Genomic DNA, 14,790 nt, shown 5'->3' with positions numbered 1-14,790 from the left:
AACTCCAGCATTTCCTCCTGCTCTCTTTAAGCCCCTTAGTTCCACCATTCCATAGACACACATACACCAAGGCTACCAATCTCCTCCACAGGTGAGTTTCATTTCTATTAGCCAAGTGACCACGAGCCCCACCAACACAGGTATGGTGGGCAGCAGACACCTGGCCGTGTCCTAGCTAGCTTGTGACCTGGAGTTAGCCTCTAGTTAGCCACACCTGTAAACTAGCAGGGAAACCACTCAGCACGGACTGCACCCCTGCTGGTGGCTACCATCCTGCCACAGCGGTCCAGGAGGCATTGCAGTCTCCGTGGCCAGCTCCAGGCTGCCCTGCTTTCTCCTTTCCTTACTGCTACTCTCACACTGGCCTTTGGTGGGAAGGTCTAGAGACCTTCAGCCCTTTTGGGCAAATATATTTGTAGATGTGTTTTCTGCTTCTCGACTTGTTCTTTCTCATTTGGGTAGAGAGCAGCATGGGAGACCTCTGCCCACCTCACAGCATCCTTGGAGCTTGTGTAGTAGCTGTGGCCATAGGCATGAGGAGCTTGGAGGCAGGCTCCAAGTGTGCCTTGCAAGACTGAACTTTGCACTTGGGACTGTGGAACTTCTTAAGACCTCTGCCCTCTTACATTTTAAAAATTACTTTAACTGTGTCTGTGGGGGCAGCAGCACATGCACACCACAGTCAAGTACAGAGGTCAGGGGGCCACTTTATGGAGTTAGTAGTTCTTCTGTCATGCGGGTCCCCGGAATACTCAGCGCATCAGGTTTGGCAGTAAAGACCCCCTGAGCCATCTTGAGGGTAGGCAGAAGAACTTTCCCCTCAAGCTTCACAGTAGCAGTAGAACTGGCTAGTAACTGACATGGGACACCATGGGCCTGGTGCAGGCCTTCTTTTATTTGTGCCCCAACCAACCAACCAAAAAGAAAGTAAAGCCACCCTCTGCATCACCCCAGCACCCCCCCCACACACTCAGGCGACATTCTGACCTGGGCTCCAACTTGGGTCTCTCTCAGAGCTGCCAACTGGCCCTGCAGAGCCTTCATCTCCTCTTTCTTCTGTTTTTCTGCTTCCTTTGTGGCTGCTCTTTTCTGGGCCTGGTTAAAAAAACATTTTTCCCCATTAGAAGAACTTTCTGAGGGTAGCTTCAGACATTGGGAGACAAATTATAGCATCAATATGGATGACTGTAACTCATATTAAAAGCAAATTCTTCAGTGATTTACTAAAGGTTTGTGCATCACTAATCCTGCTCTTCCCAGACAGGGGATGATGGTCTCACAGCTCACAGGCAGGACATGGACAAGGACAGGCCAGGGCCTGGCTCAGGGACCTGCTTCTTATTACAGACTGTGCTCCATATGGGCTCCTTAGGAAAGACACTGGCCGTCCATTATGTCTCAAGTGGCACTGCTATTTCTCTCTCTCCCTTGCCCAGCCTCCTCTTATTATGTATTATGTATTATGTATTATATATTCACAGCATCCTCTTAGCTCAGCCTCCCAGTGCTGAGATCACTGGCAAGAGTCAGCAAGGCTGGTCCATGTTCCAGGTCACTTCTTAAAGACAGACTGCAGTTTCATCGACTCATGAACGCCAACTCACCCTGACTTCAGCCTCCGTTGGCCTGCCATCTATCTTAGCAAATCCCTCAAAAATGGCTTTGTAGAGAAGGTTCCTGCGTGTGCTGCTGTCTTCTGGAGGAAGGTGCTCCAGGGTGAGGGCTGGGTGCTGTCTGTACATGTCCAGGATGATTTTGACTGCTGTCTCTCGCACCTCATACACCCTGTGCTCCAGGGCGCTCAGTGCAAACTGCAAAGAAAGCAGTCTCAGCTCTGCTACTGATTTTCTAACAACAAAGTTAACTTCTCCCAGCACAAAAGTGACCGATGGGGTACTGCAAAGACTTGGAAAATAAAGACAAGGCAATGAGGAGACAAGAGCAGAGGGAGCCACACACCCACAGATCCCTTCAACATGCTGGCACATAGCACACTCAAATCCAGAGCTATGCTTTGCTTTTACTTCTAGTGTGCTATGAAGCACTCTTTAACTTCCATCCATCCACACTTAATATTACGAAATACTCCACATATACAGGGGACTAACACAAACCACAGGGACGCAGCATCTATGTCAAGTAGGGTGACACCTCTATGGGGTTTTTGTTTGTCTGGCTCTCCTGTACCCTGCTCATCTCCCCAGGCTGTTCTCTTCCCCTGCCTGGAGGTTCCCATTCATCTGCAGCTGATGTGTGCTGCTGCCCACAGGCTGTCACTTTGCATAGTGCGTCTGTTTGTGCAGTTCTGTCATTGTAACATTATGAGCAGGGTGCTGGGGATGCAGCTAGTGTTAGGAGCACCTGTCTAACATATCCACGTTCTGTCCCTAGCACTGTAATTGTACATAGCACCAAAACATACTGGCGAGATGGCTCAGTCAGTAAAGGTACTTGCCACCAAGCCTGACTGTCTGAGTCCTAGCCTTGGGACCCATAGTGGAAGGAGAGAGCTGACTCTTACAAGTTATCCTTTGAACTCCACATGCACACTGTGTCTTCTGCTCCACCAGTGCTCAGTATCATGCTTTCCAGATCCTGAGCTCACTCACCTTATGTCAGTGGTTCCCAACTTGTGGGTCATGACCCCCAAAGACCATCAGAAAACACAGATATTTATATTACAATTCATAACAGTAGCAAAATTGGTTATGAAGTAGCAACAAAAATAATGTTATGGTTGGGGTCACCACAACATGAGGAGCTGTATTCTAGGGTCGCAGCATTAGAAAGGTTGAGAACCACTGCCTATGTCTTTCATTTTAACTGCACTATGGTGCCATCATACAATCATGTCAAAATGCACTACCCAGGTCTAGGCTGGCATTGCCATGTTAGAGGTCAATGCCTCCCCAGTGGCTCTGGGCACTGGGCCTCTCATTTCCCACACTTCTGAAGGGCTTAGCCTGAGCCCCACTCTTAGGTTCTACCCCACACCTGCTTGTTCGACATCACCATCAGGCTCCCACACTGGGTCCTCTGCTCCTTCCAGTCTGTTTCATGTACTCTTACATCAGAGACATTGGTCCGCCCTTCCCTGGAGCTTCCCTGACTCGGCATTCAGTCTGCATTGCACAGCCACCCCCTGGCCCTGCTCATCCATTCCTGCAATCATCCCTGCACTCCTCTTTTCCTTTCCTTTGCATCATCAGGTGGAGCTGAATGTGATGGCAGCCATCAGTGTCCCACTGGTTTATTCTGTTTCACTTCAGACTTGAGCCACACACACTAGGGGTGTCCTGTACCATGGACAGCGGAGCTCAGTCATAAAACAAGTGTCTGGCAGTGATCCAGGCAGGAGACCAAGATAGGCATGGTTTATATTCTGTATTTTAAGCAAAGAAGTTTGTCAGAGGTCATTGTCATGAGCTATTGTGGGCCATAATGCAATTACAGTTTATAGCAACTGATAATTCAGATGTCAACCCACCAGTGGAATGTTCTCTGATGGGCTAACCTGTCGAGCAAGGCTTGCAGGCCACCAACTCTGAATACTGTTGCTTTTATCTATAATTTCTTATGCAATGATATCTCCCCATTACCATGTATTTTCATGAAATGTGTATTTGTAATCTTTTGATTACATCTAAATCTTATGGGCCCATATATCTATGGGTTGTCAGGAAAATGACTTTTCATTTAGCTGTATAATTTTTTTTTTATTTGTTTTTTCAAGACAGTGTTTCTCTGTGAAGCAGTCCTGGCTGCCCTGGAACTCACTCTGTAGATCAGGCTGGCCTCGAACTCACAGAGATCTGCCTGTCTCTGCCTCCCAAGTGCTGGGATTAAAGGCGTGTGACACCACCACCTGGCATATAATTTTGATATATAGAAAATATACTAGGATATACTTCATAGCCAGATCTACTGTCCCATGAGACGGTAGACACTTAAAGTCTTCTTTGTTCCTTTTACTCAGACTAACAAAAACAAAAAAATCTCTCCTCAGTCTAACACAAACTGCATGCATTTAGCTCATTTTTATTTCAAAGCAAGTTCAAACTAGACTAAAGGCCTTTGTAAATAGATAAGTTTAAAACTTTACAGTTATGCACAAGGTCAGAGTCGCAGATGTCTTACCAAGGTTACTAACACAAAACACCCTAAGAAAAGTCTGTCAGTTCTTCGCTTGCTGAGTCTGCTGGTAAACGCTATGTCTCAGAGTTTGCTGCACTGGGCACTGTGTCCCTGACTCTGGTCCTCAGACCTTGGAACCTTGCGCTACCACGGTAACGGCTCTGCTTGTTATCATCTATTCTAGGCATGTGCTATGTCCTTGAGGGTTTTGAGACTTTTCTTAGGATTGCAAGGAGTTAAAAATGTGTGGACAGTCAGGCAAGAGAGAGCTAAGAATGAGAGCTGAAAAGAAACTGTAGATTTAGAGAAGAAGGAGAGAATAAAGAGACATGGATAGAAAAAGCATGTTGTGAGTAGACTCATCCCACAACTCTTAGAAATAGTTTATCTCTGCTGGTTGTAGAGCCTCCTTTGGACTCTGGGAGAAAGTTTTTAAGGCTGGACCATAAAGACTTTCATTAGAAGTTTTTTGTTTTTCAGGTTTTTTTTTTTTTTTTTTTTTAAAGATTTATTTATTTATTATTATGTATACAGCATGTATGACTGCAGGCCAGAAGAGGGCACCAGATCTCATTACAGATGGTTGTGAGCCACCATGTGGTTGCTGGGAATTGAACTCAGGACCTCTGGAAGAGCAGTCAGTGCTCTTAACCTCTGAGCCATCTCTCCAGCCCCGTTTTTCAGGTTTTTTGAGAAACCATCTTAGGTAGTCCAGGCTGGCCTCAAGCTCACGATGTAGTCAATGATAATCTAGAACTTCTGATTCTCCTGCCTCTACCGCCTACATGCTAGAATTACAGGAGTGTATAGCCTGGTGTATGCAGTGTTGCAGATTGAACCTGGGGTTTTATGCTTGCTCCCCACTGTGGACAGTGTCCTGTGCATTCTATGCTCTCACTAATTAGTGAGGAAATAGCAGGAAGATCCAGATGTTCCCGCATGTTCACTGCCTCAGTCACTGATTAGACAGCCCTGCTCTAAGCTGTGGTGCTGGGGCCGGTGTCATGTCACATGAGGCTGGCTCACCTTCATCACATTGTCCACGGTGAAGCCTGAGTTCCCAGTGCCCAGGTCTCTCAGCAGCCGGGCCAGAAGGTCCACTTGGCTCATTGCCAGATGAACGGAAGCATTGGCCTTCAGCGGCTGCACCAGGTAGGACGGAATGAGCTGGAGAGACTTCACCTCCTTAAACAAGGCCATTTCCTACAAATGCAGCACAACTGGTCAACTATTACAGGTAAGAAGCTAGAGGTGACTTAGTACAACTTAGCATGACTGTCACATTGAACACCGAGGAGAACAAACAGGGAAGCAAAGGGACAGTGACAAGCCACAGGAGAATTAGGAATGGGAGCTGGGGTCTCAGAACCATAGATCGGAGGCAGAAGACATCAACACAAGAGCCAGGAGAACTTTGCAAAAACCCCCTGAAAACCTGAAGGCTTCTATTCTTGGTATTTTTTCTGAATGTAAAGTTTAGAAAGAGATTAGGATTAGAGATAGAATTTTAGCATCAAGCAAGTGTCAATAATTCTCTGGTAATACAATCGCTAGTGGACCAGAGTGAAAGTCCCATCCAGTGCTTCCATTGTTGGGTGATAGGGCTCCTTAAACTTGCCACACCACATGCGCTCAGTATGTAGTCATGATCTCTCTCTGTGTCTGGACCATGAGTGATGGTCCAGACACAAAGCACAACGGCATAGTAAATATGGCCTCCAGAGGTCAGGATAGCAGGTTCCTGAAACAAGGGGGCCTGAGCATGGAGGCTCAGTTAATCTGGTGACTTTGAAAGTTTATTTTTATTTATGTGTGAGCGTGTCTGTGTGTGTATGCCACATGAATGTAGATGTTTTTTTGGAGGCCAGAAGAGGGCATTGGATCCTGTGAGCTGGAGTCACAGGAGAGTGTGAGAAACCACACATGGGTTCCGTATCTGTTTTCTCTGAAATTTAAGTTTCTTAATAAAACCAGGTCTGAGATTCTTCACACTCTGAAGAATGACAAAAGTTCTAAGACAGATGTATACACTCACAAAACTTGCATCAAATTTTAACAAATTCTCAGATTTTCTCAAGTCTAGATATGGAGCTTAAGGATCCCTAAATCGGCTGGGCAATGTACATCTGTAATCCTAGTGCTTTGGAGGCTGAGGCATGAACACTATGTCTAGTTCTAGGTCACTCTTGGCTACACAGCAAGTTCTAGGTGAGCCAGGGCTACATGAGACCAAGTCTCACAATAAGAAAAACAAAACAAGGTTCCTAAACTAGACATGCTCATTGGCTACTTTAAATAAAGCCAAATATATTTTCACAGTACTTCATACACTGTGTGTCAAAAACCTCTTGCCCATTTACATGTGGCTTTTCACACACTGAACCTAGAGTAAGTATGCTTGGTCAAAGAATGAGAACAGATAGAACAGCAGTGTGCTTGAGGCTCTGAAGGAGAGAACCCCGCAAGGCCGAGTTAGACATCCACAAGGTGTTGGGGAAGTTCAGACCTGAATGAAATTCACAGCTATGACACGGAGGCGAGCCGAGGAGTCTCCGGTTCTGTTGAGTAAAAGGGGAACAGCTCTCTCTACACAGTGTGTTGTTTCCAGTTTGCTCAGCTTGTGCTTGGGAATATACTGTGTAATTATCATTTTCAGCAATTTCAATGAAGCCTGAAAGACCTGAAGAAAATGAGGTCAGACAGATCAGCTGCTGTGGTGGGAGTTCAGGAGGAAACAGGAAATCAACAAATGTGGACGTTACACTATAATCTGCTTCCAAGCATGGCATCCCATGCCCGGGCCCTGCTCTCATTTCAGCCCTCACCACTTAACTCTCCTGACCACTGATGCCAGCTCACCACTCCTGACAGACACCCAGTCCTCAACTTTTCTTTTTTGGAATGCTCATTCTCAAGCCTGTCAGAGCTACAAAAAGGGATGCAACTCTTCGGCCCCTCACGTCTCATTAAAACATGAGAGCTGACGTTGGCTGCACATCTGCTGAATTCTGTGGGAAAAAGGAGGCTGTGCAGAGCAGGGGAAGTGCCCAGGCAAGGGCAGCATCTCCCACCTGCCGTTTTCCCTGGAGCCTAGGATGTGCCTCTTGCTGGAGAACCCTCATTCCTGGCCTACTGAAAGCTAACTCATGGTTATGTCAATGACCTGGGGACAGCAGGCAAAGGACTTACTGAGGTCACAATGTCCTTTATGGCTCTTCTGATGAGAAAGACAGATGCTCTGAGTATGTTTTTCAAATCTTCCTTCTGGGTTCCAACAGGCATCTCCATCAGCTTCTTGTACAATGCCAGCAGTGCATCTTCTCGGCAGGACCACGTCTTAGAATAGGCCCCAGCCACCTGCCAGGAACAGCAGTCCTGCTTTACCTCAGGAGGCAGACTGTCCAGCCCCACACAGCCACCCCAGACTGCCATCTTGCACTTTAAAACTCTTTTACTCTGCAGAATGAGAGGTAGAGCTGCGTTAATGGGAAATTAAGACCTGAGAGCTCCACATGTGAATGGCAGGATGTACACACACACACACACACACACACACACACACACACACACACACACACACACGCATGCACGCACATGCACACACACACTAAACAAAGCAAAACAAACAAACAAACAAAAAAACCCTAGAGCTGTTTTCCCTTCTTTCCCCATCAGTGTGCTCCAAGTTTGCATGCATGTGCACACTGTATGCAAACACTGTATGTGCACACTGCATGTGCACACTGTATGTGCACACTGTATGCAAACACTGCATGTGCACACTGTATGCGTGCCATGCATGTGCATAACTCGGTCTTCCTTTTTACCAAGGCTTCGCCTAAGGTGTCAATGGCAGAACTGGCTTCTCTCAAGGCCTTCTCTGTCAGGGGCTCGGGTTCCCCTGAGACACCCCGTCTCCGGACATCACTGCTGTCTGGCTCTCTCACTTCTGGTTCTGCAGATGCTTCCCCCAACTGCTTTCGAGTAATAGGAAGAGGCCGTTCATCGTAGGGCAGGGCGTCCACCTGTACGTGAGCAGAGGCAAGCAGAGTGCTGTGGGTGGGTGCTCTGCCCAGGACGTCTCCTCCACAGCCTGATGGGCTACTGGGCGAGAGGTCTAAAGGGATTAGTCATCTAAGTATAAGTAGCATCAGACTAGAATAATTCCTACAAGTGGGTTATAATTGGAAAAATTTGACGAAGCCTTCCATTCCTGCCTGAACTCACTTAGACATGGAATAACAACACTCCCACAGAAATTCAGCTCAGATACTAGTCACCTGCAGCCATTTCAGTTCAGCTGACACAAAGTTCAGGAGGAAGGGTCATCCCATTATTTTTCAGACTAGTGTTTGCTGACACACTTTTACTGCATTGCACAGAACAATAAACACACTTATTATCTGGGGGCCCAACACAGCCCCCAGTTAGGGAATCTGTAACAAGCTCCTCTGTGGTGCTCCTTGGTGAGGCAGCTGCCATCCTAGCCTTCAGTCCTCCAGTACCTAAGTCACCAGGCACTGTCCGTGGTGCCCTTCCAGCCTTGTCCAGTCAGAGACAAAGGCACAGAATTAAAAGGCAGGTGTACAGTAGAGTGGGAGCAGAGAGGGAGCACTCCAGCCTTGTCCAGTCAGAGACAAAGGCACAGAATTAAAAAGGCAGGTGTGCAGTAGAGTGGGAGCAGAGAGGGAGCACTCCAGCCTTGTCCAGTCAGAGACAAAGGCACAGAATTAAAAAGGCAGGTGTGCAGTAGAGTGGGAGCAGAGAGGGAGCACTCCAGCCTTGTCCAGTCAGAGACAAAGGCACAGAATTAAAAAGGCAGGTGTGCAGCAGAGTGAGAGCAGAGAGGGAGCACTCCAGCCTTGTCCAGTCAGAGACAAAGGCACAGAATTAAAAAGGCAGGTGTGCAGTAGAGTGGGAGCAGAGAGGGAGCACTCCAGCCTTGTCCAGTCAGAGACAAAGGCACAGAATTAAAAAGGCAGGTGTGCAGTAGAGTGGGAGCAGAGAGGGAGCACTCCAGCCTTGTCCAGTCAGAGACAAAGGCACAGAATTAAAAAGGCAGGTGTGCAGTAGAGTGGGAGCAGAGAGGGAGCACTCCAGCCTTGTCCAGTCAGAGACAAAGGCACAGAATTAAAAAGGCAGGTGTGCAGCAGAGTGAGAGCAGAGAGGGAGCACTCCAGCCTTGTCCAGTCAGAGACAAAGGCACAGAATTAAAAAGGCAGGTGTGCAGTAGAGTGGGAGCGGAGAGGGAGCTCTCCTGACTTTGTCCAGTCAGAGGCAAAGGCACAAAAATTAAAAGGCAGCTGTGCAGTAGAGTGGGAGCAGAGAGGGAGCACTCCTGACTTTGTCCAGTCAGAGACAAAGGCACAGAATTAAAAGGCAGCTGTGCAGTAGAGTGAGAGCAGAGAGGGAGCACTCCCGACTCAGCACTGAAGCTCAGACAGCAGGCGATTGTACACATGTGAGGAAAGCACATTTCTTAAAGTCTGAAACCACTTGTGTGGAACCTGAGACAACATGGAAGACTAGGCCTCAGCGGCATCAGTACTTCTAGAAAGGCCTGGTGAGGCCAGTCAGCATAGGGATCTCCTCTGTTCTTGCTGCTGCTTCAGAGGCTGGATTGTGTGACTGAAGTGGGGACCTCTTGGCATGACAGTAGGCAGCCTAGGGAGACAAGGAGCTGGGGAGTCAAGTGACAGGAAGAAATCCGGTTTCTGCTGACAATGTTGAGCTCCTGAGTCACACCGATCCTGAAACCTGCAGGACCCATTGTGTTTCTAGCTGGAACAGTCAATAAAAAGCCCAGCTTGATTCAAGTTTCCTGTGTTCTAACAGGCATGGTGACAACCGACACATGACTGAGACTCTATCTGGAAAGTATGTATAGGGGAGTTTAACATTTTCTTTGAGACAGGCTCTCACTCTATTGCCTTGGATGTCCTGGTACTTGCTATGTAGTCCAAGCTGAACCGGCAGCAATCCTGCCTCAGCTTCTTGAGAGCTCCAGGTATGGGCAATTTTACACATGCTTTCTTATTCTTTGAAGCAATGCTTGAAGTATATGTATATACTTTCTTACAGAAGAATCATGGGTTCAAAAGATAGACTTTGGGAGCCCACAGATGACATGGCAGATCCAGAGGGTCCAGCAGGGTGGGTTACAGATGTGCCTCTCAAAGGATGTGGCCAAGGGACACATGTTTACTCATGCTCTGCTCTAGTCAGAGTCCCAGGTCCCTCTTAGATTTGAGGAGGAGGGTTGGCCCTGGGGACAGATACATACCTGTGCTTTGGGATTAGTACCCAGTACAGCCCAGGTCCTCAGTGATGCTGCTGGTAACAGTCATGCTGGAGTGGAGTAACTTACATGGCTCCTAGGTGCAGGGCCTGCAGCAGGTGGGGACTGGTCCACTGCTGAATGCCGAGGAGAAGATGCCAAGGTATATGCCAAGGGCTTTTCCTGGAGGATAGGGCCTGCAAATGTGTCTTCCGTTACCAGCTCTTCTGTGCGCGGGAGTGAGGACACTGCCTTCCAGTGCTGGGGACTGCTGGGCGAGGCAAGGGGCTGGAGGGGCAAAGCAAAAGGCCGCTGTATCTGGAGGAAAGAGGGACAAGAGGTCATAACCACGGCAGGCCATCTGAAGGACGGGGGCCACAACCACGGCAGGCCATCTGAAGGACAGGGGGCCACGACCATGGCAGGCCATCTGAAGGACAGGGGGCCATGACCACGGCAGGCCATCTGAAGGACGGGGGCCACGACCACGGCAGGCCATCTGAAGGACAGGGGGCCATGACCACGGTAGGCCATCTGAAGGACAGGGGACCACGACCATGGCAGGCCATCTGAAGGACAGGGGGCCACGACCACAGCAGGCCATCTGAAGGACAAGGGATCATGACCACGGCAGGTCATCTGAAGGACAGGGGGCCACGACCACGGCAGGCCATCTGAAGGACAGGGGGCCATGACCACGGCAGGCCATCTGAAGGAAGCCATGCTGAGCGAGGAACCCTGGCATGCAACGGTCCACTCTTAAGTCCCAGGACCATGTATCTCCTCAGCTGTCTCTGCCATGGTTACAGTGCAGCCTACAAGCAGTGCCAAACACCTGGCAACATGAGTATGCATGCTGGGGCATGTTTCACAAATGTATCTGTGCTAGAAGCACACTAGTAGGCAGGCACTGGGGCAGGACCCTCGGTTTAGAACTGGCCATGCATTACACAGCTGGTCAAGGGACTCTTCACAATACAAACTGGCAGAGCTGACTGGCAGGTCTGCCCTGGATACCACACTGCGATTCTCACTGGTCTATGTTTCTACTTGCCAGGAAGGCAGAGGTACACACCATCAGTACCAGCCTGAGACTGGCAGCCTAGAGTAGGACTGGTAAAAAATGGCAGTCTGCATGAGGCACCATGTCCCCTTCCTTCACCTGCCATGGAGTCATCCTCTCCTATGTGGACTGTAAGACTAGGGATGGGCATCTTGCTAGAGGTCTGTCTTCACTCATTCAGACTAATCCGGGGGTTTATACCTGTGGGCGTATGGTGCAGGTATCACAGCCCATACAATGTAGAGGTCAGGCTAGAGGGGTCCCTGGTAAGTGACAGTGCCTGGATCGTCCTGACCCTGGGCTCCTCCTCATCTTCTATGTGAACTCTAGAAGATCCCATCCCAGCAGAAACCTGCTGACTGCACATGGCATGGAGTTCCTGCTTTAGTCCACACAGCACAAAGCCCAAGCACAACTCTGATTAGCCTTCATTCTCTCCCACTTGCCCCTACCCTGTGGCCCATTCTGACCTCTGGCTCGCCCTGCAGGAGGCCATGCAGCTCCAGCTGTTCATACACCTGGGCACGGTAGCGTGCCATTTGCTGTTTCTTTTCCTTGGCCAGGTCATAGTCTTCTTTCTCCACTGCGCAGCGCTTCTCCACCTCGTAGCGTCCCAGGCGCTCACCGACCTGCGGCACACACACAGGCATCTGCTCTCACAAGACAGTTGTGGGTGGGAGGGATTTGTGCTGCATGCTGTCTCAATGCAGTGTGCTAAGGAGCTCCACAGGCCAAGATAGCCCAACAGCCAAAGGAGCAGTTAGCCTCCAATTCCATCTCCACATTTTCACATTCAAGGTGCTGCTTGTCCATCCCCAACTCTACCTGCCTGGGACTGACTCCTTGTCTGTTGCTCAGCCTTTAGGAACCCTGTGGGGGTGGTGCAGAGGAGACCCAGCCCAGGCAGCAGCGGAGGGCATGTTCTCAGAAGTTGTACCTTCTGTAGGTCAGCGATGGCTTGCTTCAGTTTCTTGGCATGGTCGTAGCGCTCCTTCTTGACAGCGTCCCGTTTCTTTTCATCCAGCCTGCGGATGATCTGTGCGACTTCAGGGTCTTGGTACATGTCAAATGCCAAGTCATCAAGTGGAGAGATATAATCAGATCTCCTAAGGAGAGAAGACGAGCCCCTCAGGTCAGGGGAATCAACAGCTCATATTGAACACACAGCTAAGGAAGGTCCCAGCACAGCTCACAGGGCCTCCTATGTGAAGGAGTACAGACTCAGAGAGGCTGGTTAGGCTGCAGTCAGGAGCTTTCTGGGCTCCTGCTCCTGGTGCTTCACTGAGCTGCGTGTCAGGCTGAGCCTCAGATAAACTCGGCATCCATGACCATGTGATTTTTGCCACTATTCTTAAAATGTACAGCACGGCAGTGATTGACTTCCTTCTGGGCTACAAAGTGCAGCAATAGCATGTGCCAGGACCACACTGCACAGATTCAGAGGACCAGTTTCAGGGTCTCACATCAGCGGCATTGGCTGCATGAAGTAAGCCAAACACAAGCTGTGACTTGGGTATTTTACATCTAGGTGAAGTTTAATTAAATATTATTTGTCAAACAAAGAATTAGTTGGAAAACTTGAATCATAATAAGCTCAAATGGGACTTGGGCATATACCATTTAAAAATCCTCAGGCTTCTTTCTGTCACCTCATGCCCCCTTTAATCAGGCCCTTTTCCGCCAGCCCAGTGACAGTGATGGACAGCTGCAGCCGCTCTGAACATCCCTTCTATCCAGTAATGTAAGGGTTGACATAACGTACATGTTGTCCCCCCACACCGCATATTAACTCTCAACATTATGCTTGCAACTCTACATCACTTTGCCATGATGTCCCAGAAATATAGATTTTATTTTTAAAAACCTCACACACACACACACACACACACACACACACACACACACACACACACACACAAAGTCCCATGGCGCCATAGTCAGAATTTCTAGGGCAGGAGCACAGCCACTCTTATGCAGCACCCCAGGGCCAGGTCAGGTTCTCACAGTGAATTTCAGCACTGACACTCACGCTTCACCAAATCCTGGGGGCCAGACAGGCCAGGCACAGCCTGCCCCAGCACTAAAGGTGGAAGCTCCTCTGGAGCATGCACTGTGTTCTGTGGCTGCTTTGCAGGCTCAGGCTTTGGGGAAATCAAAGTGTGGCCACCAGGAAGGAACTGACCAGTGGTGACAGAGGTGAGGGTACACTCAGCTCTCCCGCAGACTCAGAACTCTGAAGCAGAGCCTGAGAGCTGTGGCCTGGTGGACAACTGCATCACTGTTCTCAGGAACCTTTGCTAACACCTGTACATACAGAACTGAAGCATTTCTGAATGGCAGCAGTGCAGGTGTGCAAGATATGCAGTCATCTTAATCTCTGCATGGACACAAAGTAACCCAACCAGTGGCTTATCTGCTCTCACCTGACCTAAGCCTCACCGAGACCCCGAATCCTTTGGAATGACTGAGGAGTTATGAAGTGTTTTGTGAAGGAATGGGGGAAGGGTCTTACCCAGCAAAAGTTCCTTCTAGGGCTGGGTCATCACTGTGGGGACTGTGGCCAAGGTAATGGTCAATCAGCTTCTCTCTAGAGGTCTTTGGGAACAAAACATCTTCTTAGACTCTCAGCAAACAAAGGACAAAACAAATCTTAACTTCACAGCTGTTTAAGAGAGATGCTAACAAGACTCAGTGGCCCTAGTCTTCTGGATGGGCAGCTAAAACTCCTGAGGAAAGTTTTGAGCCCTTCTGAATTGACATATTTTGTGATGAGAATTAAAGATTCCTCCTCCCACAGAAATTCCTTTTATTTTTTAGGAACTAAATTTCTATACTTACAATATTGCTTTCATCACCAAAATCTGCAGGGTCTCCAATGATATTTATTGCAACCAAAGCCACCTAAGAAATAGTCAAATCAGTGTTTGAGATGCTTTAAGCCTTTTAACCAACTCTTGCCTGTGGTGTTATCAGGCAGGAGGGGGCATCCCCAAGTGCACTGACAGTAAGTGATCAATACATTAAGAAGACTACTCTTCTAATGCTCAACCAAGTTGCTATGGTTTACAGGGTTCTAAAACAATAATCACTAACCTAGGGTTTTAGCAGAGTCTCCCAATAAGAGGTCTCTATCCACATTACCCCAGAAAAGGAAAAGAAACACTAAATTAACACAGCTCAGTTTACCCATGTGCTGATTTTCACCTCTCACCATAGGTGGAGAAGTTGCTCTCCTTCCCAACCATCACTGCAGCCCAAGTTCCTAACCAGTTCCTACTGGTAGACACATGCAGATAGGGTGGAAGGGGGAAAAATG

At 48.6% G+C, this 14,790-nt stretch overlaps 1 protein-coding gene across 1 annotated transcript in view; it reads right to left on the bottom strand.

Annotated features, from left to right (window-relative positions):
* Cep104 (centrosomal protein 104) overlaps nt 1–14,790 on the bottom strand; it is a 32,767-nt gene that overhangs the window by 16,230 nt on the left and 1,747 nt on the right. Inside the window, exons 2-12 of the mRNA XM_059255931.1 lie at nt 14,313–14,375; nt 13,987–14,069; nt 12,412–12,580; nt 11,945–12,103; nt 10,502–10,729; nt 7,962–8,159; nt 7,324–7,491; nt 6,641–6,814; nt 5,161–5,337; nt 1,605–1,811; nt 988–1,095 (exon numbers count right to left, since the gene is read on the bottom strand). Coding sequence (XP_059111914.1) covers nt 988–1,095; nt 1,605–1,811; nt 5,161–5,337; nt 6,641–6,814; nt 7,324–7,491; nt 7,962–8,159; nt 10,502–10,729; nt 11,945–12,103; nt 12,412–12,580; nt 13,987–14,069; nt 14,313–14,375 — 1,734 coding nt within the window. The remainder of the gene's footprint in view (nt 1–987; nt 1,096–1,604; nt 1,812–5,160; nt 5,338–6,640; nt 6,815–7,323; nt 7,492–7,961; nt 8,160–10,501; nt 10,730–11,944; nt 12,104–12,411; nt 12,581–13,986; nt 14,070–14,312; nt 14,376–14,790) is intronic.

Source organism: Peromyscus eremicus, chromosome 2 (genome assembly GCF_949786415.1).
Source record: "Peromyscus eremicus chromosome 2, PerEre_H2_v1, whole genome shotgun sequence".
Classification (NCBI taxonomy): Eukaryota; Metazoa; Chordata; class Mammalia; order Rodentia; family Cricetidae; genus Peromyscus; species Peromyscus eremicus.
The sequence above is the reverse complement of the archived record's forward strand: the minus strand, read 5'-3'. Positions and strand labels throughout refer to the sequence as shown.